This window comes from Zea mays, chromosome 3 (genome assembly GCF_902167145.1).
Source record: "Zea mays cultivar B73 chromosome 3, Zm-B73-REFERENCE-NAM-5.0, whole genome shotgun sequence".
Taxonomy (NCBI): domain Eukaryota; kingdom Viridiplantae; phylum Streptophyta; class Magnoliopsida; order Poales; family Poaceae; genus Zea; species Zea mays.
In genome coordinates, this window is record NC_050098.1 from 148,308,957 (window position 1) to 148,331,910 (window position 22,954).

At 44.0% G+C, this 22,954-nt stretch overlaps 2 protein-coding genes across 2 annotated transcripts; one reads left to right on the plus strand and one right to left on the minus strand.

Annotated features, from left to right (window-relative positions):
- Positions 1–4,228: 4,228 nt before the first annotated feature.
- LOC100382686 (putative thioredoxin superfamily protein) lies at positions 4,229–6,936 on the minus strand. The gene is given in 4 exon segments (NM_001175410.1): positions 4,229–4,502; positions 4,599–4,776; positions 5,902–5,990; positions 6,702–6,936. Coding segments are annotated over 4 exon segments (504 nt in total). The 5' UTR covers positions 6,873–6,936; the 3' UTR covers positions 4,229–4,436.
- Positions 6,937–7,191: 255 nt separating this feature from the next.
- Positions 7,192–22,856, plus strand: LOC100273880 (uncharacterized). Its single transcript, NM_001148274.1, has 7 exons — positions 7,192–7,360; positions 19,781–19,894; positions 20,141–20,254; positions 20,524–20,672; positions 21,880–21,970; positions 22,053–22,118; positions 22,252–22,856. The coding sequence occupies exons 1-7, from the start codon at positions 7,307–7,309 to the stop codon at positions 22,360–22,362; spliced, it is 699 nt and encodes a 232-aa protein (NP_001141746.1). The 5' UTR covers positions 7,192–7,306; the 3' UTR covers positions 22,363–22,856.
- Positions 22,857–22,954: the final 98 nt, after the last annotated feature.

The window sequence follows — 22,954 nt, forward strand, 5'->3', positions numbered from 1 at the left end:
TTTATTGACATGTTAAGGAAGGCGTAAATAGACCAACTTGTTGTGAAATGAAAGCAAACTTGAATTTGGAGTGCAGCCCTAAACAAATGTTCTCCCTGCAAGTGCTTTTGTTTGTTTGTTAGCTAGAAGCGCTTTTTAACTTGTCTTGCTGATGGTGCAGTCCATCATAACTACTATTCGGATCTCAACTTGTCTTGCTTATTTATATAAGCCAAAACTATGCTACCAAGCAATGCTATGTATGAAGAAATACTTGGATTTTATTCTGGTTTTGCTAAAACTGTGGTATTGTGTCACATTATATTGTAAACCATGGTATTCAATTATTATTATGAGAAAACTCCATTTCCAAAAAGGATCGAAAGCTTGCATTTTTGCTACCGTTAGCATGATTCATTCATAATGTTCTATAAGGCAATGAGGCTATGGCCAACAAATCATGCATATGGCTATGCAAAACGTAGTTTTACACTATATAATGATTGTTTACAAAGTGCAGTTTGAAATGAGAAATGACGATGAGTAAGTTCCTAGAGTTAGTCTAAGAACATTTTGTCACTTTGACGTTGGGTCCAACTTTGTAGTAAGTCGATAGTCGATACTCCCTCTGTGTCTAGATTATAAGTCGTTTTAGATAAGATCTAAGTCGAACTTATAAAAGTTTGACTACAAATACTCATTTTGTTATTTGGTTTTAAAACCTAATAGTTATATATGCACTAATTTACCTTTTAAAGTTCTCTTACAAAAGTATAAATGTATTAAGAGTCCATTTGTATTTTAATAGAAAAAACATTGATCAAAGCTATATTTTGGAAGACATTTCGTAGTCCTAAGAAACTTATAATTTGGACCTAAAGGGAGTACATAATTAGCTAAACTTTGGGGTACTTGTTTTATAGTGACAGACAACATCTTTATAAGTGATGGCTTGGACAACTGCTATAATTCAATGGAGAGACTTTGTTAGGTATCTCCACCGCAGGATCGGTTTATGAGTAAGGGGTGTTTGGTTCTAAGGACTAAATTTTAGTCTTGTCGCATCAGAGGTTTAAATGCTAGTTAAAAGTATTAAATATAATGTAATTATAAAAAGTAATTACATAGACGATGGCTAAACAACAAGTTGAACTTATTAAGCCTAATTACTCGATGATTCTCCCATGTGATGTTACAGTAAATATTTGCTAATCATAAATTAATTAGACTTAATAAATTTGTCTCGTTGTTTAGTCTTCATCTATGTATGTTAGTTTTGTAATTAGATTGTATTGAATACTTATAATTGACATCCAAATATTCGACGTGACATGGACTAAACTTTAGTTAAGGGTACCATGCAACCCCCTTAGTTGCACTTTGTGAGCAATAGAACCAAGGTCTATCTCTTTTATCATAGATTAAATCAATCACCAGAAGAAGGATTAGACAAAAAATTAGAATATAGTCTAGCAAAATGAAAATTCCATAAAATAAAAACAAATGAAACACTTCCATAAATATTCTCGTAGAATCGAGAATGAAGTGTTCATTTTGTATATGCCAGATCATGAACTAATAAATGCAACCAATATCCGAGAAGTCTCAATTATTTCAATTTCTAGAAGGGGATATTTACAAAATCCCTATAAACAGGATCAAACCTTATTCCTTACTATTTTCATAGAATTCCTCTCTCTTATTTTTTAAGCAAGCTCCCTAAGAGATCTTAGATTTAGAATATGTTCCCTATGCTAACTGAGTTCATTAGTTATGGTCAACAACAATGTGTGCCAATAATACATTTGTCACAGTTTCATCGTTACCCTATCCCACACAAACCATTTACCAATAACGATTCACTATCCTTATAAAGACAATTACATTGAGGTGTTTTAAAGGCAAATACACTGCATACTTGATAAAAGGTACGTATTCTATATTTCGGCTCTTTTCCTTCTTTAGTAGAGATAGTATTCAGCTAGATTTAGAAAGTTATCCTCCCTAAGTGCATTCTTGTTCCTTTCTTTCCTTTTTTATCTTTCTTCTTTAAGGTCCATATATATAGATAAATCATGTTCTTGAGAAAATAAATCGTTGTTACGCAATACCACAAATTTAGAGTATCCATCATGTTCTTGAGAGTTAGTGATGGTCCATTCATCCTCGCTGAAGCTTTAATCACCATCAAAAAAAGTTTTGGTAGCCCTCTAGTATTGGAGCAGTAGGAGTCAGGGATAGATCACTACTTTGCTCTACCAGGCGATGGTCATGCAAGGCAACGAGGTCGCCACATCTCGCCCTCACCAACGTCGTATAGAGAGTGTTGCGAGGCCATGAGCTGCACCATCACGAAGACATCCACCACCGAAACTTTGTTTTCCATGCTCACGCGCACCAACTATCAAGAGTGGGCAATGTTGATGCAGATGAACTTGAAGACGATAGGATGATGGTTCATTTGTCGAGCTAGAGAAAGACGACGAGATCGTCATGCCTACCTATCGCTCATCGCAAAACTACGTTCCCTATCGCTCGACATGTTGCCTATCTTTAGGAGAGTATAATGTTGTTAACAGTGTGAGCGGCGATTAAGCATATCTGCATCGAGGTCCAATGGATATGTGAGTCTAATGCATAGCAACTCCGTCGTGAGCTTAACTTCTCATTATGGAAGGAAGCAAAGACATGGGAGATTTCACGAACTACATCGCTGGGCTTTCTACGGATTTGCATCTCCTGGTGACAACATAACCAATGTCAAGATAGTGTCAAAGGTGCTACATTTTTTGTGCTAGAGAACATAGGTCAGATGGTGATTTACATTGAGACCTTGATCGACATCAACATCTCTATCGAGGAGACGACTAGTGCACACCGTCAAGCAATGGCACAAGCCGACACTCATCCTCAACAACTAGGGTTGGTTTCTTCATTGTGAAGAAAACTGACTCACCAGGCTCAAGCTCCATAAGTCCGGGAGACGAATGGTGGGAATGGCTCCAACGACAATAGCTGCAAGAAGCATGGTGGCCACGGTCGAGACCATAGGTGCAACAAAGGTGAGCTTTGGCTCTGCATCACACGACAACAACAAGGGCCAATCCTATGGTGGACATACCCCCAACCAAGACCAGTGCAAAAGCTATGAAAAATATGGTCATTTGAAGGATTGTTGTAGCAAGCCTAAAGGACAGAACCACGTCGCGCAAGCTAAAGAAGACTTGGAGCCCAAAGAAGACTTGGAGCCCATTGTGTTGATTGCATGAGTTGCTTTCTTTCCTATCGAATTATCGTCACCACGAGCCACAATGGGTCTATCTCCATCCAAGCGTTGGTCGCTACACATTGTTGAGGTAAAGGTCCTTGCATAGCTTGACGGTGAGACAGGGCCCCACATCTAAATACCCTAAAGACTATCGCGAAACAGTAACTTAATGGATAAGTTTTGGGTGCAATACATTTAATGCATGATGGGTGCAATACGGGACACAAGAGACAACTAAGAGATTCTATTATACAATGGAGTGTCTATCTATTAATAAATGCAGAAGTGAATACGCCTGTAGAGAATCAGATCGATATAACAGACGACATATTCGTACAAAAGAAGTGAAGGCGTTTGTTACTACTTGGGTTACAAGCCAGAGATATCCCTTCACGGAGAGACAGCTCTATAATATTTTGTTGCAAATACCACATTTAGACATATCAAGAGTCTTTGTATTAAACACCACTATACATGTCCTAGACACCACTCTACATGCCCTAACACATGCAACATAGGCCGCAGGACACTTGAGGCCGCACAAACGGTACACATGTTGGTCCTCTAAACGCACAAACACACGCATGTTCTACCTAAAAATACAATAAACTATAAGAAACACTACCACAACCAACGACCCGAGGACAACAAGCCTAGATCTCAGAATAACTATTATGGTCACACTTTCACCCTGACACACGCATAGGTGCCAGGTGTACCTAAAGTAGCTGTGCAAACTTAGTTTATTACTTCCTCCATTCTTTTTTATTTGTTACTTGTCGTAGTTTAATTCAAAAATAAACGGGCGATAAAATATTAGAGAACGGTGGTGGTATATAATATCATCCTGATAGACGTTCATGCATATCGGAGGATTAAAATAATCCTTATTACCAACACTAGGCAATGCGAGGGCTCTTGCTCCCGATAAAAGACACAAGGAACCATTAATACGCCAATGGCAGACCAACATCTACATGTCTCATCGGAAGAGAACATCTAACTCCCCATAAGAATCTAGAAGATCCAACAAATCCTTACAAATGTTAGGCCCTTGATGTTGTGATCTTGTAGACAATAATCAAGATTTTTCAATATGTAGAGGCACACGTTATGAGGTACCACCAAGTTTCTTTTTTTTTTTTGGGGGGGGGGGGGGGGGATTCTGCCCTGCTCATCACCATATGTGCTACTTTGTGACTGCCAAAGCATTTTCAATCTGTTCGATCATCTGGTCAACAGGTAATGCTCCCTCCTGAATGCCAGGTAGCAAAGGAGACAAAAAACATAAGATATTAGCACAAGTTAAATTATTGATGGAAATTGAAAACATTGTTTTTTCAACACTTACAAAGCGATAACAAGGTTTCCCATCCTTGAATATGATAAAAGTTGGCAATGCTTCAATTCTGTAACGACTTGCAATGCTAGTGTACTTCTCAGTATCAATTTTCACAACTTGAATTTTGTCGCCTAACTTCTCACTCACTTCTTGAAGTATGGGAACCATGTATTGGCATGGACCACACCTAACAAGAAGAACAAAAACAAATGCAAATATATGTTACTGAAGTATGTAGAGGCAATGCTCATGCACAGACTGCTCATAACTAATTTGAATGATGAACTGTCTTCTTAATAAGAATGGTGCAATGGAGCTAACAAACCAATGATGCACCTGTCAGCTATGAGTTGGGACAATGTTTGTCGTTTGATGAGTACAATGTGAAACAACATTTCTGGATATGATAGAACTCAGATGGAAACAATGCACATCATCATGAACAGAACATGACCCAATTAATCATATAGTGTCGTTTTTTCTGTTAGATATCAGTAGTAATGTATGTCATCATGAACAGTGCCATAACAAATGACTGTAGAAAGCAGAGGCTTTAAAATCAGTAAGGTGCATTTGAGGTATTGCAAATATCAATTGTGAAGGAAATACAATTGAACAGGTTAGTCCACATGGTGAACACTGAACACTAAAGACAAAAGTGGAAAAACAGACCAAACTTCTAGAGGTCTTCCCCACTCGAGCAAAAAGAGTGCAAAAACTATTCAACTTTCACCAAAGTTCGGTATCTTTTCTAAAAAGTAAAAGGGTAGGAGGTGGTGGATATTAAAAAAAAACTCGGACGGGAAGGGAAAGACAGTCTTCCCGGTATTATATTAAAAAGAGACTGAAACATGGTCCAAGACGAAAAAATCCCCAAACCCTGGCCCCCCTTCACTAGCGGGCCGTCACCCCCCACTCTGCAACGGCCCAGACGAAGGGTGGACGTAACCCGGGATGGCGGGACACAGCGAGGGGATTTTTTTAACCAAGCCCGAAATTCGCCCACAAGGGGATCGAACCCGGGACCTGGAGGTCTTACTCGGAAGGCTTAACCATTACGCTAGAGGCCTTTTCGTAGTGGTGGATATTATGCATGCATTTACACAGATGATGAACATAATGCCAGTCAAAGTGCAATTTTCACCTCCCAAATGTTTGGTAGCACATTGGCATAATGGAAAGAACATGAAACACACCAAAGACCTAAAAACACAACAATAATGGAGAGAACTTATATCTAGTAGAGAGTACTGAACTAGCTCAGCATGACACCTGTCATCGCCACTTTCATTACTTCCAGTAAGTAACTTACCAAGTTGCATAGAAGTCAACTAACAATGGCTTCTCAGACTTCTCCAGCAACTCATCAAATGAAGAAAAAGTTTGCTTCTTAGCTTCCACCTATCCATCCAAAAATTAAATACAGATAAAATGTCGAAAAAATAGTAGAAATCCACAAGTTTTTAAAGTGTAAGGACGATATATACAGCCCTAATGGAAAAGGATACATGTAAGAAAACAGTTATAGGACTATAAGCGCACACAAAAAAGCTGTGTATAGTAACAGTTGTCACTTGCTCACTTCTAGAGCTACTCAATGGATGAAAAACAAAACTACATTTTCAGAAAACTGGAAAGTAACATGATAAGTATTAAAATGAAAACATCTTCAAAGCTATTACATGCCATAATTTTTTTCACCTACATAAGGTTGACAACCTAAAAAGATAAGGGGCCATTTTTCAAAAAAGTTGGATGCATCCAAGATACACCAAGTTCATACTAGTTTATTGTCTTTGAGCCCAGATGTCCTGGACTAGGAACAGAAATTTTGATACAGCAGCAGAACTAAAATTGGATGGCTCATAGTAGCTGCAAACTCCGGCAAGTGCAACGACGAGTACAGGACATAGTTCAAGCATCTGGACAGCAGCCAGTGGACCTAAATTGTCAATATCTGCCATTAATTCGGAGATGAGTTCCTATGACACATTCTACTGTAGTTTATAAAGAAACAATTCCACGATATTCTCACATACTCCATTCTAATTTCAATTAGCTGCCACTTGAAAGGCAACGCGAATCAGAGAGTACAGGTCAGCAAGGATTCACCCGTAGCGTGGCGCTCCGCCGAGAACGCGCTCCTCCCCTGAGGCCCAGGGCCGGCGGCGAGCAGCGCAGCGGCATCCATCGGGCCGGCGCCCGGCGCGCGGCCGGCTGGCACGAAGTCGGCGATGCCAGCGTCGCGCGCGCTGTGGTGCTGCCCGTAGCGAAGGCCGCCATGGGGTGATAGGAGTCGTCGAGGCGCTCGCCCTAGGTTTCTCGACGCCGGAGTGGCTCCCCTTGCCGGCTGGCTTCCTTATCTGCTTCGCCTCTCGCTCCCCTTTTCCCGATGCAGCGGAGAAAGAAGGGTGGAGAGAGCGACGACTTAAAGTCACTGCGTGATGGGCCCGACGCGCCACGTGGGCCGAGGATGCTCTGTGCACCGAGTCCACGAGCGCGGCCGCGGAAAGCAGGTGGGACCCTGGTGGCAGTGTCACCGAGACGAAACAAGGAAGGAACCAGTGGAAGTGGGATCTGGATCTCTCCTCTCTCGTCTGCACCGCGAGTCCGCGACTCCGCACCAAGCAAATCCCCTGCCCCCAAAATATTGCTAGGGATTCGAGGGGAGGAAAATCCAGGCGCCCAGGCCTGGCAATCCGTTCGTCGGAGAGGCCATGAGCTCGGCGCAGGATCCGTTCTACATCGTCCGGGAGGAGATCCAGGAGTCGGTAATGCGTACTTCCCTCTCGCTCTCTTTATTACTCTCTTATTCGTGTTGTGATTGCCAACCTTTCCTACCATCATCGAGCCGTCGTTCTGCACCGGTAGAGATTGGAAACTCGAGCGTTGTTGTCTAATCTCACCGTGTTCGCAAATTGTACCAAACTAGTAAATTGCGCGCGTCCTGCGCGTAGAAATCATTTAGATTTAGCAATAAAAAAGCTATCGAAATAAGCCTGGTTGTGAAGCAAAAGAAACTTAGAACTCTATAGGCCGAACTGTAAGGTTAAAATAAAAGTTATGTTCAGTGAAACATTCAAAAGTCTTGTGTAGTTGGGATTTGGTCTCCAAATCAGTTTTTCCATATTCAACTGGGCCATCAAAAAATAGTACTGACAACTGCTTTAACCCCAGTTAAGCCCTTCTATTGCCTCAAGATACCGCACCCAAATTTAATTGTGCAGAGACATACGCTTCTAAATTAGAAGGTCCTAATGAAAATGGACCGAATGAAAATGGAAAGAGAACCCTGTTAATATATTATCTAGGTCTATGCGATAAGCACTCTGTTTCAAAAAAAGATCCTAGGTGGTGCCTAGACAATAGGCAAGCAGCACTGTCTTTCCCACCACATAGCCGTTTTTTCAAGAGCATAACTTTATTAACAGATGTAGAGATTGCACTGTGATTCCCATTATCGACATGATTAGTAGAATTCTTATTTCCACATCCATTACTAACAGCTTCAGAATCAACAGAAGGGCAAACCACTAAAGCAAAAGGCTTTGGTTTCAGCCCATTCTTTTTTATGTAATAGAGCTGCTAGCAAGATTAGGGACTCCAGAATTTGAGAGCGTCGGAAATGAATCAGCATGACCTTCATACCCAGTGTCATCTGCACTGCTGCTTGCGATCAAATGCAGCCCACCCAGAGTTTGGCATCTTCTGTCTATGCATTTTGACAGCCATTAGAGTGTGTGGGTTATCATATTTTTGTTGTTTTAACCTGTGTGCTGTTTAAGCAGAGGCTGGAAGACGTTTCAAGGGCTTATATCACCTCGATGTAATGTACTTGGAACTATGAATAAAATCTTCATTTATTAAAAAAATGCATTTTGACAACTGGGCCACCTTCTTGATCAGTCTAGTTTTAGCGTAAACTGAAAAAACAATGTCAATTATGTGATTGCTGTCCCAAAGATGCTTGGGCTCTTCGCTCTATTTCCCACCACCAGGCACCAGTTGAGAAATCCACTGTTTTCCTATAACATGAGGGCAAAAAGATTAGATCAATTCACCCAATACATTCTGAAAATGACTAATTACTGACACTGTTTGTTTTCAGAAGCATGATCCACTTCTTCTATCCAATATATCTAAATCCAACATTATTCTGAATATTGGTGACAAAGAACGCTGCAAATTGGTAAAAGAAGGATATGGCTCACAGGGGGAGCGGGGAGGGGAATGTGAGGGGGAATAGCAGCAACGCGCGGTCGAGGTCGCTGCTCTGCGCGCCAGGGATACTGCCGCCATCGCTGTGGTCTGTCGCGGCCGGCAACAACTCCTTCGGGTCGCTGAGCAGTGCGACACAGAGCCACCTGAATCCTGCATAGTTTCGAGACCCTGCATAGTCGCCCGGCACCCCGCGGCTTGAATCCTCCATATCATGCATAGCTTGACCACCTCAATCCTGCATAGCCACGCAATGCTCTGCAGCTTCTGCCCCGGCCAGTAGCCGCCCAGCACGGAGCGCTCCCACCGGTAGACGCCCAGCTGCTCGTGTCCCAGCTGGCTAGGCAGCCATCCGGCACGGCGCAGTTGCGCACATCCAAGCCCCTATCATCGAGCGTGGAGGCCCCTGTCGTATCGTGCCTAGGCCCCAGCCAGCAGCCACCCACGCTTCACCCGTCACATCGCCGCTATCTTGCCCACACAGCCGGGCGCTCGCGTTGCTCTATCACTTGGTGAATCGAAATGGCGCCTTTTTCATTGCGGTGCAGAGGATATGCCGCCCTGTTCTAGAATAATCAAGTAAGCGATAATATCAAACCGCTCATACGGCGACGGCAGATGCAGAACGAAAGAAATGAAACATTTTCACCGTCGGAATTAGATCGGGCGGCCAGAGGAGGAGACGATGTGAACATTGCGAGGTCGAGGTGCGACCTTTGCTCCCTCGTTTAATATATAGAAAGAATCGGGACATAGAGATGCTGGAGTGGCCAATATGCAACTACCAGCTAGGGATATTCATGCTCTTGAAAAGTCTACATTTTTTAGTATGAACTCAGTTTTTTGTGTATAAACATAGGTCAATGGGGACAAGGACGCTAGTACTTGATACACCTGTATCACTAAACTCTTACATTAGAGGCTTAGGCCTTTACTTGATCTGGTAACTGAGAGCACCTAGAGGGGGGGTGAATAGGTGATCCTGTAAAACTTAAACTTATAGCCACAAAAACTTGTTAAGTGTTAGCACAATTATTGCCAAGTGGCTAGAGAAGAGTCTCAACAAAACACAATACCACAAGAGATCAAACACAGAGAGGACACAGTGGTTTATCCCGTGGTTCGGCCAAGACCAACGCTTGCCTACTCCACGTTGTGGCGTCCCAACGGACGAGGGTTGCAATCAACCCCTCTCAAGCGGTCCAAAGACCAACTTGAATACCACGGTGTTTTGTTTTGCCTTTCAATATCCCGTTTGCGAGGAATCTCCACAACTTGGAGTCTCTCGCCCTTACACTTGAGATTCACAAAGAAATACGGAGTAAGGGAGGGAATGAGCAACGCACACAAGACTTCAAAAGATCAGAGCAACACGCACACAAGCAGCAACAAGAGCTCGCAACACAACTCAAAGAGTTCACAACTCCACAAGAGCTCTATATGCTATCACAATGAAACGAATGCGCGAGATCGATGTCTTGGTGCTTAGGAATGTTGTAGGAATGCTTGGTGTGCTCCTCCATGCGCCTAGGGGTCCCTTTTATAGCCCCAAGGCAGCTAGGAGCCGTTGAGAACAAATCTGGAAGGCCATCCTTGCCTTCTGTCGTCTGGCACACCAGACAGTCCGGTGCACACCGGACACTGTCCGGTGCCCGATTTATTTCCATAAACAGCGCAGTCGACCGTTGCAGACCGTTGCAGATCTGGGAGCCGTTGGCGCACCGGACATGTCCGGTGCACACCGGACAGTCCGGTGCCCCCTTCCGACCGTTGGCTCGGCCACGTGTCTCGCGCAGATCGCGCGGCCGACCGTTGGCCTAGCCGACCGTTGGCTCACCGGACAGTCCGGTGCACACCGGACAGTCCGGTGAATTATAGCCGTACGCCGTCGGCAAATTCCCGAGAGCGGCGTCTTCAGGTCGAGGCAGCCTGGCGCACCGGACACTGTCCTGTGCACCACCGGACAGTCCGGTGCCCCAGACCGAAACAGCCTGTTGGCTGTACACAGCCAACATTCTCCTTTTCTTCTTCTCTCTGTTTCTAACACTTAGACAAAGTATATTAGTACACAAAACCAATGTACTAAGGCTTAGAAACATACCTTTACTTGTGATTTGCACTTTGTCCATCCATGGGCATAAATTCACATGTAAGCACTTGTGTTTGCATTCAATCACCAAAATACTTAGAAATGGCCCAAGGGCACATTTCCCTTTCAATCTCCCCCTTTTTGGTGATTTATGCCAACACAACATAAAGCAACTAGAACAAGTGCAAAATCACTTCAAAATAAAATAAATTTGAGTTTTATTCAATTTTGGCATATATGGATCATCCTTTGCCACCACTTGGTTTGTTTTTGCAAATCAAACTCAAATCTCTATCTCTAAGTCAAACACACATGTTGAAGCATAAAGAGAGTCATTCCAAAAGAGATTGATCAAAGATTTCAAAAACTCCCCCTATTTCCCATAATCAACACTTCTCCCCACAAGAAGCCAACTTTTGACAAAAGAGACAATGCAAGAGTTTTGACAAAACAAAAAGCTCTACTCTACTATTTTTAAATTTCTCAAGTGGTAGCTGATCCATTTATTGCTTTGGCCTTTATTTTCTCTCCCTTTGGCATCAAACACCAAAACGGGATTAATCTTGGCCCTTTAACCCCATTGCCTTACCAAAATCTTCAATAAGAGCAAATGGCAATAAGAGTTCATGAGATGGACTTGGAATAAGTTACCCTCTCATCGGAGTGCAGTGGAAGTCTTTCATGGTCCAAGTCCACCTTTTCCCTTTCAATTCTCCTTCGAGACTAAATCAAGCAAACTCAAGCATATGGTTAGTCTCAAAGGGTCAAGTTGTAACACATCTCCCCCTAAACATGTGCATCACTTTGCAACGGACTTGTGAGGTCCAAGGAGTGTTTGTACAACTCGAGCACCACAATAAGCAACAAAATGCAGAATGAACATGATCAAAGGCATAAACACATGTATGCTACAATTCAATCCAAGTTCCGCGAATCTAAGACATTTAGCTCACTACGCAGCCTGCAAAAGGTCTTCTCATCTAGAGGCTTGGTAAAGATATCGGCTAGCTGGTTCTCGGTGCTAACATGAAACACTTCGATATCTCCCTTTTGCTGGTGGTCTCTCAAAAAGTTATGCCGGATGTCTATGTGCTTTGTGCGGCTGTGCTCAACCGGATTTTCCGCCATGCGGATAGCACTCTCATTATCACATAGGAGTGGGACTTTGCTCAGATTGTAGCCAAAGTCCCTGAGGGTTTGCCTCATCCAAAGTAGTTGCGCGCAACACTGTCCTGCGGCAACATACTCGGCCTCAGCGGTGGATAGGGCAACGGAGGTTTGTTTCTTAGAGTTCCATGACACCAGGGACCTTCCTAAGAATTGGCACGTCCCCGATGTACTCTTCCTATCAACCTTACATCCAGCATAATCGGAGTCTGAATATCCAATCAAGTCAAAGGTAAACCCCTTTGGATACCAGAGCCCGAAGCAAGGCGTAGCAACTAAATATCTAAGGATTCGCTTCACCGCCACTAAGTGACACTCCTTAGGATCGGATTGAAATCTAGCACACATGCATACGCTAAGCATAATATCCGGTCTACTAGCACATAAGTAAAGTAATGACCCTATCATTGACCGGTATGCTTTTTGATCAACGGACTTACCTCCTTTGTTGAGGTCGGTGTGTCCGTCGGTTCCCATCGGAGTCTTTGCGGGCTTGGCGTCCTTCATCCCAAACCGCTTCAGCAGATCTTGCGTGTACTTTGTTTGAGAGATGAAGGTGCCGTCCTTGAGTTGCTTCACTTGGAACCCAAGGAAGTAGTTCAACTCGCCCATCATTGACATCTCGAATTTCTGCGTCATCACCCTGCTAAACTCTTCACAAGACTTTTTGTTAGTAGAACCAAATATTATGTCATCGACATAAATTTGGCACACAAACAAATCACCATCACATGTTTTAGTGAAAAGAGTTGGGTCGGCTTTCCCAACCTTGAAAGCATTAGCAATTAAGAAATCTCTAAGGCATTCATACCATGCTCTTGGGGCTTGCTTAAGTCCATAGAGCGCCTTAGAGAGCTTACACACGTGGTCGGGGTACCGTTCATCCTCGAAGCCAGGGGGTTGCTCTACGTACACCTCCTCTTTTATTGGCCCGTTGAGGAAAGCGCTCTTCACATCCATTTGGTACAACCTGAAAGAATGGTGAGCGGCATATGCTAGCAAGATACGAATGGACTCTAGCCTAGCCACAGGAGCAAAAGTCTCCTCAAAGTCCAAACCTGCGACTTGGGCATAACCTTTTGCCACAAGTCGAGCCTTGTTCCTTGTCACTACTCCGTGTTCGTCTTGTTTGTTGCGGAACACCCACTTGGTTCCCACAACATTTTGCTTGGGACGAGGCACCAGTGTCCAAACTTCATTGCGCTTGAAGTTGTTTAGCTCCTCTTGCATGGCCAACACCCAGTCCGAATCTAGCAAGGCCTCTTCTACCCTGAAAGGCTCAATAGAAGAGACAAAGGAGTAATGTTCACAAAAATTAACTAATCTAGACCGAGTAGTTACTCCCTTGCTAATATCACCCAGAATTTGGTCGACGGGATGATCCCTTTGAATCATCGCTCGAACTTGGGTTGGAGGTGCCGGTTCCGTTTCTTCCTCCATCACATGATCATCTTGTGCTCCCCCTTGATCACACGCCTCCTGTTGATGAACCTGTTCATCGTCTTGAGTTGGGGGATGCACCATAGTTGAGGAAGAAGGTTGATCTTGCTCGTCTTGTTCCTGTGGCCGAACTTCTCCAATCGCCATGGTTCGTATAGCGGCCGTCGGAACATCTTCTTCATCTACATCATCACAATCGACAACTTGCTCTCTTGGAGAGCCATTAGTCTCATCAAATACAACGTCGCTAGAGACTTCAACCAAACCCGATGATTTGTTGAAGACTCTATACGCCTTTGTATTTGATTCATAACCTAACAAAAACCCTTCTACAGCTTTGGGAGCAAACTTAGAATTTCTACCCTTCTTCACTAGAATGTAGCACTTGCTCCCAAATACACGAAAGTAAGATACATTGGGTTTGTTACCGGTTAGTAGCTCATACGACGTCTTCTTGAGGAGGCGATGAAGGTAGACCCTGTTGATGGCGTGGCAAGCCGTGTTCACGGCTTCCGTCCAAAAGCACTCGGAAGTCTTGAACTCTCCTAGCATCGTCCTCGCCATATCGATGAGCGTCCTGTTCTTCCTCTCTACCACACCATTTTGCTGTGGTGTGTAGGGAGCAGAGAACTCGTGCTTGATCCCTTCCTCTTCAAGGAACTCCTCCACTTGAAGGTTCTTGAACTCGGACCCGTTGTCGCTCCTTATCTTTTTCACTTTGAGCTCAAACTCATTTTGAGCTCTCCTGAGGAAGCGCTTGAGGGTCCCTTGGGTTTCAGACTTATCCTGCAAAAAGAACACCCAAGTGAAGCGGGAATAGTCATCAACAATAACTAGACCATACTTACTTCCTCCTATACTCAGATAGGCGACGGGTCCGAAGAGGTCCATATGCAGCAGCTCCAGAGGTCTTGAGCTGGTCATCACATTCTTGCTGTGATGCGCTCCTCCCACTTGTTTACCTGCCTGACAAGCTGCACAAGGTCTATCTTTTTCGAATTGAACGTTAGTCAAACCTATCACGTGTTCTCCCTTTAGAAGCTTGTGAAGGTTTTTCATCCCCACATGTGCTAAGCGGCGATGCCACAGCCAGCCCATGCTAGTCTTAGCTATTAAGCATGCATCTAGACCGGCCTCTTCTTTTGCAAAATCAACTAAATAAAGTTTGCCGTCTAATACACCCTTAAAAGCTAGTGAACCATCACTTCTTCTAAAGACAGACACATCTACATTTGTAAATAGACAGTTATACCCCATGTTGCATAATTGACTAACAGATAGCAAATTATAACCAAGAGACTCTACTAAAAACACATTAGAGATAGAGTGCTCATTAGAAATTGCAATTTTACCTAACCCTTTTACCTTGCCTTGATTTCTATCACCGAATACAATTGAATCTTGGGAATCCTTATTCTTGACGTAGGAGGTGAACATCTTCTTCTCCTCCGTCATATGGTTTGTGCATCCGCTGTCGATAATCCAGCTTGAACCCCCGGATGCATAAACCTGCAAGGCAAATTTAGGCTTGGGACTTAGGTACCCAACTCATGTTGGGTCCTATAAGGTTAGTGCAAATATCCTTAGGGACCCAAATGCAAGTTTTGTCACCCTTGCATTTTGCCCCTAATTTCCTAGCAACAATTTTCTTATCCTTTCTACAAATAGCAAAGGAAGCATTTAAAGCACAATAAATTGTAGAAGATTCATTCACTACTTTCCTAGGAGCATGAATAATATTCTTTCTAGGCATAGCATTTTTCCTAGACATATTTCTACCATGCATAAAGGAAGAACTAGAAGCAAATATGGCATGAGAGTTAAAATCATCATATGCATTATAACTCCTATAAGCATTTCTAGTTTGTCTCCTATCATGATATATAAAAGCATGATTCCTTTTAATGCTACTTGCCATAGGGGCCTTCCCTTTCTCCTTGGCAGAGATGGGGGTCTTATGGCTTGTTAAGTTCTTGGCTTCCCTCTTGAAGCCAAGCCCATCCTTAATTGAGGGGTGTCTACCAACCGTGTAGGCATCCCTAGCAAATTTTAGTTTCTCAAAATCACTTTTGCTAGTCTTAAGTTGGGCATTAAGACTAGCTACCTCTTCATTTAATTTAGAAATGCAAGCTAGGTGTTCACTATAAGCATCAATGTTAATATCTTTACACCTAGTGCACGCTACAACATTTTCTACACAAGAGGTAGATTTACTAGCAATCTCTAACTTAGCATTCAAATCATCATTAATGCTCCTTAATTTAGAAATTGTATCATGGCAAGAAGATAATTCACAAGAAAGCATTTCATTTCTTTTAACTTCTAGAGCATGAGATCTTTGAGCTTCTACAAATTTATCATGTTCTTCATACAACAAATCCTCTTGCTTTTCTAAAAGTATGTTCTTATCATTCAAGGCATCAATCAATTCATTAATTTTGTCTACCTTGGCTCTTTCTAGGCCCTTAAACAAACACGAGTAATCTACTTCATCCTCATCACTAGATTCGTCCTCACTCGAAGAAGCATAGGTAGAGTTCCGAGTACATACCTTCTTCTCCCTTGCCATAAGGCATGTGTGACGCTCGTTTGGGAAGAGGGTTGATTTGTTGAAGGCGGAGGCGGCGAGTCCTTCATTGTCGGAGTCAGAAGAGGAGCAGTCCGAGTCCCACTCCTTGCCTAGATGCGCCTCGCCCTTTGCCTTCTTGTAATTCTTCTTCTTTTCCCTCTTATTTCCCTGTTCCTGGTCACTATCATTATCGGGGCAGTTAGCGATAAAATGACCAATCTTACCGCACTTGAAGCATGAGCGCCTCCCCTTTGTCTTGGTCTTGCTTGGCTGCCCCTTGTGACCCTTTAGTACCGTCTTGAAGCGTTTAATGATGAGAGCCATCTCTTCATCATTAAGACCGGCCGCCTCAATTTGTGCCACCTTGCTAGGTAGCGCCTCCTTGCTCCTTGTTGCTTTGAGAGCAAAAGGTTGCGGCTCGTTGATCGGTCCATTCAAGGCGTCGTCCACGTACCTTGCTTCCTTGATCATCATTCGCCCGCTGACGAATTTTCCTAGGACTTCTTCGGGCGACATTTTGGTGTACCTGGGATTCTCACGAATATTATTCACCAAATGAGGATCAAGAATGGTAAATGACCTTAGTAATAGTCGGACGACGTCATGGTCCGTCCATCTCGTGCTTCCATAGCTCCTTATTTTGTTGATAAGGGTCTTGAGCCGGTTGTATGTTTGAGTTGGCTCCTCGCCCCTTATCATCGCAAACCTTCCAAGCTCGCCCTCCACCAACTCCATTTTAGTGAGCATGGTGATGTCGTTCCCTTCGTGAGAAATCTTTAGGGTGTCCCATATCTGCTTGGCATTGTCCAAGCCGCTCACTTTATTGTACTCGTCCCTGCACAAGGAAGCTAGCAACACAGTAGTAGCTTGTGCATTTTTATGAATCTGTTCATTGATAAACATAGGGCTATCCGAGCTATCAAATTGCATTCCACTCTCTACAATCTCCCATATGCTAGGATGGAGAGAGAACAAGTGAGTACGCATTTTGTGGCTCCAAAATCCGTAGTCCTCTCCATCAAAGTGAGGGGGCTTGCCAAGTGGAATGGGAAGCAAATGCGAATTTGAACTTTGCGGAATACGAGAGTAGTCAAAAGAAAAGTTCGAATTAACCGGTTTCCTTTTCTCGTAGTCGTTGTGGTCGTCGTCCTTTTGGGAAGAAGAGGATTCGTCGCTGTCGTAGTAGACGATCTCCTTGATGCGCCTTGTCTTCTTCTTCTTCCCATCTTTGCGCTTGTGGCTTGAACCCAAGTCGGTAGACTTGTCATTCTTCGGCTCGTTGAAGATAGACTCCTTCTCGTTGTTGTCGACCACCATCCCCTTTCCCTTAGGATCCATCTCTTCGGGCGATTAGTCCCTTTCTTGAAGAGAACGGCTCTGATACCAATTGAGAGCACCTAGAGGGGGGGTGAATAGGTGATCCTGTAAAACTTAAACTTATAGCCACAAAAACTTGTTAAGTGTTAGCACAATTATTGCCAAGTGGCTAGAGAAGAGTCTCAACAAAACACAATACCACAAGAGATCAAACACAGAGAGGACACAGTGGTTTATCCCGTGGTTCGGCCAAGACCAACGCTTGCCTACTCCACGTTGTGGCGTCCCAACGGACGAGGGTTGCAATTAACCCCTCTCAAGCGGTCCAAAGACCAACTTGAATACCACGGTGTTTTGTTTTGCCTTTCAATATCCCGTTTGCGAGGAATCTCCACAACTTGGAGTCTCTCGCCCTTACACTTGAGATTCACAAAGAAATACGGAGTAAGGGAGGGAATGAGCAACGCACACAAGACTTCAAAAGATCAGAGCAACACGCACACAAGCAGCAACAAGAGCTCGCAACACAACTCAAAGAGTTCACAACTCCACAAGAGCTCTATATGCTATCACAATGAAACGAATGTGCGAGATCGATGTCTTGGTGCTTAGGAATGTTGTAGGAATCAGTGTTCGGCTAGGCGCCGACTAGGCGGCGATTAGGCGCGCCTAGGCGCTAATCGCCAGGCTGCCGCGTAGCCTAGGGCTCTGTGCGGCGTCTAGGCGGCCGCAGCGACTAGGCGGCGCGCAGCCGCGCCTAGGCGGCGAGTTGGCGGCGCGCAGGCGAGCGCGCGGCAATTTTTAGCGCGCGCGCGCGCGGGAGTATTAGCGCGCGCGCTGTGCTGCCGCTCGGTCTCCCTCCCACATGGTCACGGAAATTGCCTCGCTGCTCATTCCCTCCGGCGCTCATCCCCTCCGGCTGCTCCCCTCCCTGCTCCCCCGCCGGTGAGTTCTCCTCCCCCGTCGGCTGCTCCCCTCCCTGCTCATCTTGGATATGCTCTGCTCGACTTGGATATGCTCTGCAGTTCGCATCTCCTCTGCAGCTCTGTTTCCCTCCTCTTCTGTTTCTTTCCCCGTCTTTCCTCTGCTTGTGCTTTGTTATATAGATGCTGACTGGAAGTGCTTGAGTTCTTTGTTTTTACAGCTGATAGCACAATGGTATGTTATACTCTTCACTCGAATTCCAATATGTTGGTGCAGTGGTTAGACGGGGGGGGGGGGGGGGGGGGGTTCCCAGGTCAAAAATCTGGTTGGTAGTATATAGTAGTTATATAGTCATATATAGTAGTTATATATATATAGTATATATAGTTATATACATAATATATATATAATTTATGGCTATATTGCCAAAACGCCTAGAAAAGCGCCTAGAAGCGCCTAAGACCGAGTACTCCCGACTAGGCGCTAGGCAATGGGTCACCGCCTAGATTCCGCCTAGCGCCTAGCTGAACCTTGGTAGGAATGCTTGGTGTGCTCCTCCATGCGCCTAGGGGTCCCTTTTATAGCCCCAAGGCAGCTAGGAGCCGTTGAGAACAAATCTGGAAGGCCATCCTTGCCTTCTGTCGTCTGGCACACCGGACAGTCCGGTGCACACCGGACACTGTCCGGTGCCCGATTTATTTCCATAAACAGCGCAGTCGACCGTTGCAGACCGTTGCAGATCTGGGAGCCGTTGGCGCACCGGACATGTCCGGTGCACACCGGACAGTCCGGTGCCCCCTTCCGACCGTTGGCTCGGCCACGTGTCTCGCGCAGATCGCGCGGCCGACCGTTGGCCTAGCCGACCGTTGGCTCACCGGACAGTCCGGTGCACACCGGACAGTCCGGTGAATTATAGCCGTACGCCGTCGGCAAATTCCCGAGAGCGGCGTCTTCAGGTCGAGGCAGCCTGGCGCACCGGACACTGTCCGGTGCACCACCGGACAGTCCGGTGCCCCAGACCGAAACAGCCTGTTGGCTGTACACAGCCAACATTCTCCTTTTCTTCTTCTCTCTGTTTCTAACACTTAGACAAAGTATATTAGTACACAAAACCAATGTACTAAGGCTTAGAAACATACCTTTACTTGTGATTTGCACTTTGTCCATCCATGGGCATAAATTCACATGTAAGCACTTGTGTTTGCATTCAATCACCAAAATACTTAGAAATGGCCCAAGGGCACATTTCCCTTTCAGTAACTCATGGCCGTATTGTTTGCTTGCCTTTTGTTCTTCACTATCAGGCCTCTCATAGTTTCAGAAACATATAGCACCATCTTGCAGTTACATCTGGTTGCTAGTTATGTAGCTCAACTCTATTGAAGCCCTGGAAACATATAGCCGCATCCAAGTTCATGTTTAGATGATGTTCTTTTGGTCCACAGGATAAATTTATTTCTGTTTCAGATTGATAAATTGCAAAGTAACTTCCACCGCTGGGAGCAAACTGCTTCAAACACAGGAGAATATGTTCATCTGACAAAGGAGCTTCTGACCAGCTGTGAAAGCATCGAGTGGCAGGTAGGAACCAAGTCTTTGACAATGTCATTTCCGCGTTGTTGGTACAATTAGAAGAAAGTTTAAGCAGAAATGGAGCTATGCAATTCTTTTCCTTTTTTCCATTTTCCGCTACCATATTTATTCCTATATGAGCTCAGGTTATGCACCTAATGTATTAGTTTTCCATTGATGAGATACATTATCCGCTTTCTTGATGTATGAATTATTTTGGCCTAAATGGTGCTTGCTCGTGTTCAAACTTCAAAGGTAGATGAGCTGGAAAAGACAATCTCAGTTGCATCAAGGGATCCATCATACTATGGACTTGATGAAGTTGAACTTTCCAGACGAAGAAACTGGACTGGTTCTGCTCATAAGCAGGTATGCATTCGATCATATTGTAGCAACTCTTCAGTGATGTGATGATTGGACATGTTGTTTCTTGTACGTACTTGTTAGGAACTTAGGATTACCAACGAGGTATGTTTTCAACATGAATGAGTTACACCAACTTCAGGTTGCATGTTTTCCTGTTGTTTGGTACAGACATTAATGAATAATTATTACCTTGTTCTTAATTTTGCAGTTGCCAATGTACTTTAATTTTTTATATGGATCCTCACTTGCACTTTATGCATGAGCATATTCAGGTTGGTACAGTTAAGAGAGCTATTGAAAAGGGCAAGAGCAATGTAGCAACTTCAAAATACCAGGATACAAGCAGGACCAACCACTATTCTGCCCAAGATAATGATGACTTTATCTCTTCAGAATCAGATAGGCAGCTTCTACTCATGAGGTGAGTTTAATTTGTTACTTTTAACGAACTTTACAAACATGTTTGTTAGAAATATGTTGCCCGTTCAGCATTCAAGTATTCAACATATGCAACTCAGAGCTGTGTCTATTGTACACAGGTAGTTGACAGTTCATAAATTTGCTGTTTTCCTAGCCAAAGTTAGCCTTGTGGCACATAAACCTTGTATTCCTCCTCAGTTGTTCTAGTTAGTGTCATCGCTTCTCCTCCTGGAATATTACATTGGTTTACTTATCGTTGCTCACTGATTCTGGTATTTCCACCAGCACATAACTATTAATTTTATGCAACTAAGTTTTTTTCTGTTCCTTGTTGTGGTAAGTAGGTCACACACACGCTAGAATATCAAAATCTCATACCATTTTATCGAGCTGTCCAAAGTTGTAAAAGAAATACAGATGATTAAACTTGGAATAGGAGACCTAATATTTCTTAGTCGCATATTTCCCATGGTAACCATGTGAGTGTGAGGATCATAACTTCATATGTGTTTTTTCTGTTGGTTTATGTCTGTACTGACTTTTTCTTCTGGCAGCAAGGTTAAGTTTTTTTTTAATCTACATAGTTTTATAAAATCTATTAGCTCTGTTGTTGTTTTCTTAATTCTGGAAGATGGACGTGTACTACCAGAGGCGGAGCCAGAGCCCGGCCAGCCTGGGCTCTGCCGTTGATGAGCGCACGGAGATAACGCAGTAACGAGGCCGAAGGCGATGTTACGCCAGCGCCTGCATCGCATATAGAGGAAGAAAGTTGAAGGAGAGCATATTGGACACGAGGACGACGTCCTGTCTAGATGAAAAACTAGCCCAGCCAAAGGCCCACACAAAAGAGGCCCGTCTGTAGATTGGTTCTTGTTTGTTCATGGGTGAGCCAGGAAGTAAAGGAGAGGCGATTGGTTCTTGTCTGAAGAAGACGGAACAGATGAGGCAAGCGAGTTTGATTGGCTGAGGCGCTGAACCGTGGCATCCTTCCTGTCACATGTGCCCGGGCTCTCTAAACCACCTGGCTCCGTCACGTTATTCCTGATAATTTTTGTCCCTGTCAGTAATGAAAAGAGATAAGAATAGTGTACACTGACTAAACTCAAATTTCGTAGGCAGATTACATGTATAGTTATGCATAGTTCCATTCCAGGGTAGCCATGTGGAGGTCACATGTTTTTGCATTGATTTTGACATGTTTTACACAGGCAGCAGGATGAAGAACTTGACGAGCTCAGTGAAAGTGTTCAAAGGATTGGTGGCGTAGGACTAACCATACACGAAGAGCTGTCTGGACAGGTAATTGCTGTTGACATGGAGCAAAGTTAGTAGATTTGTGCAGGAGCTTTTACCGGGAATACATGCGGCGGCTGTTTTACAGGAAAGGATCCTAAACGACTTAAGCTTGGAGATGGAGACTACTTCCAACAGACTTGATTTCGTGCAGGTCTGCTCTTTCGCCATCTTCAATGGGAATTCCTCTTCGCATTCCAGTTTGCATACCCTTTTCTTACTTTGCACCAAGGATTCAATCTTCAAAAATGAAGCCCTAAAATGTCCTGTCCCATTTTGTGGTGCAGAAAAGAGTGGCCATGGTGATGAAGAAGGCCGGCATCAAGGGTCAGATCATGCTGATCGTGTTCCTGGTTGTTCTGTTCATCATTCTTTTTGTTTTGGTGTTCTTGACATAGCCAAGTGCACCAGGGTCCTCGATTTTCTCCCTCCCATTTGTTGTGCCTCCCTCCCTAGTACGAACATAAGTATACGTGCTGGAGCTATCCTTTATAAATCCCGATTTTAATGCATTTTGTTCTGCGTGAGATCACCGTCATTGGAACGGTGTTATGGTATGTATGCCCTAGTCGCTCTTGTTCGAAGAACTCTGAAGATCAATTCTACGACTAAGACGACTTCATTTTGAGGTACTGTTCATCATCCAAAATGGAGGCAGCCGATTCGATTCCTCTTTCTCCACGTAAAGCAAAATGAGGATGGGAGCGGTATTGTTGGAGTGATGAACAGTGCTTGGTTTATAGCGTGTAAAATGGGGACGGGGAGTGACTGTTGGAGGAGAGGAGATGAGATGGATGCGTGCTAAAAGGCAACCGATACTAAATGAATGTTCACCAACCAAATGAATGTTGGAACTTTTGTTTCTTAATTTATAATGCCAAGTGTTCGTCTCTTTTCCTGTCTTGACTCATACGCGTGCGGGCTAACTGCCTTAACAGGACACATAAATATCGGAATAATGAGATATCAAATTTTAATTCAGCAAGATCA

What these genes read in the sequence shown, in the direction of transcription:
- LOC100273880 (NM_001148274.1), top strand. Translation starts at nt 7,307, where the DNA reads ATGAGCTCGGCGCAGGATCCGTTCTACATCGTCCGGGAGGAGATCCAG. An exon ending in GGGAGGAGATCCAGGAGTCG is followed by an intron (nt 7,361 to 19,780) that starts GTAATGCGTACT and finishes TTTCTGTTTCAG; the next exon opens with ATTGATAAATTGCAAAGTAA. An exon ending in GTGAAAGCATCGAGTGGCAG is followed by an intron (nt 19,895 to 20,140) that starts GTAGGAACCAAG and finishes CAAACTTCAAAG; the next exon opens with GTAGATGAGCTGGAAAAGAC.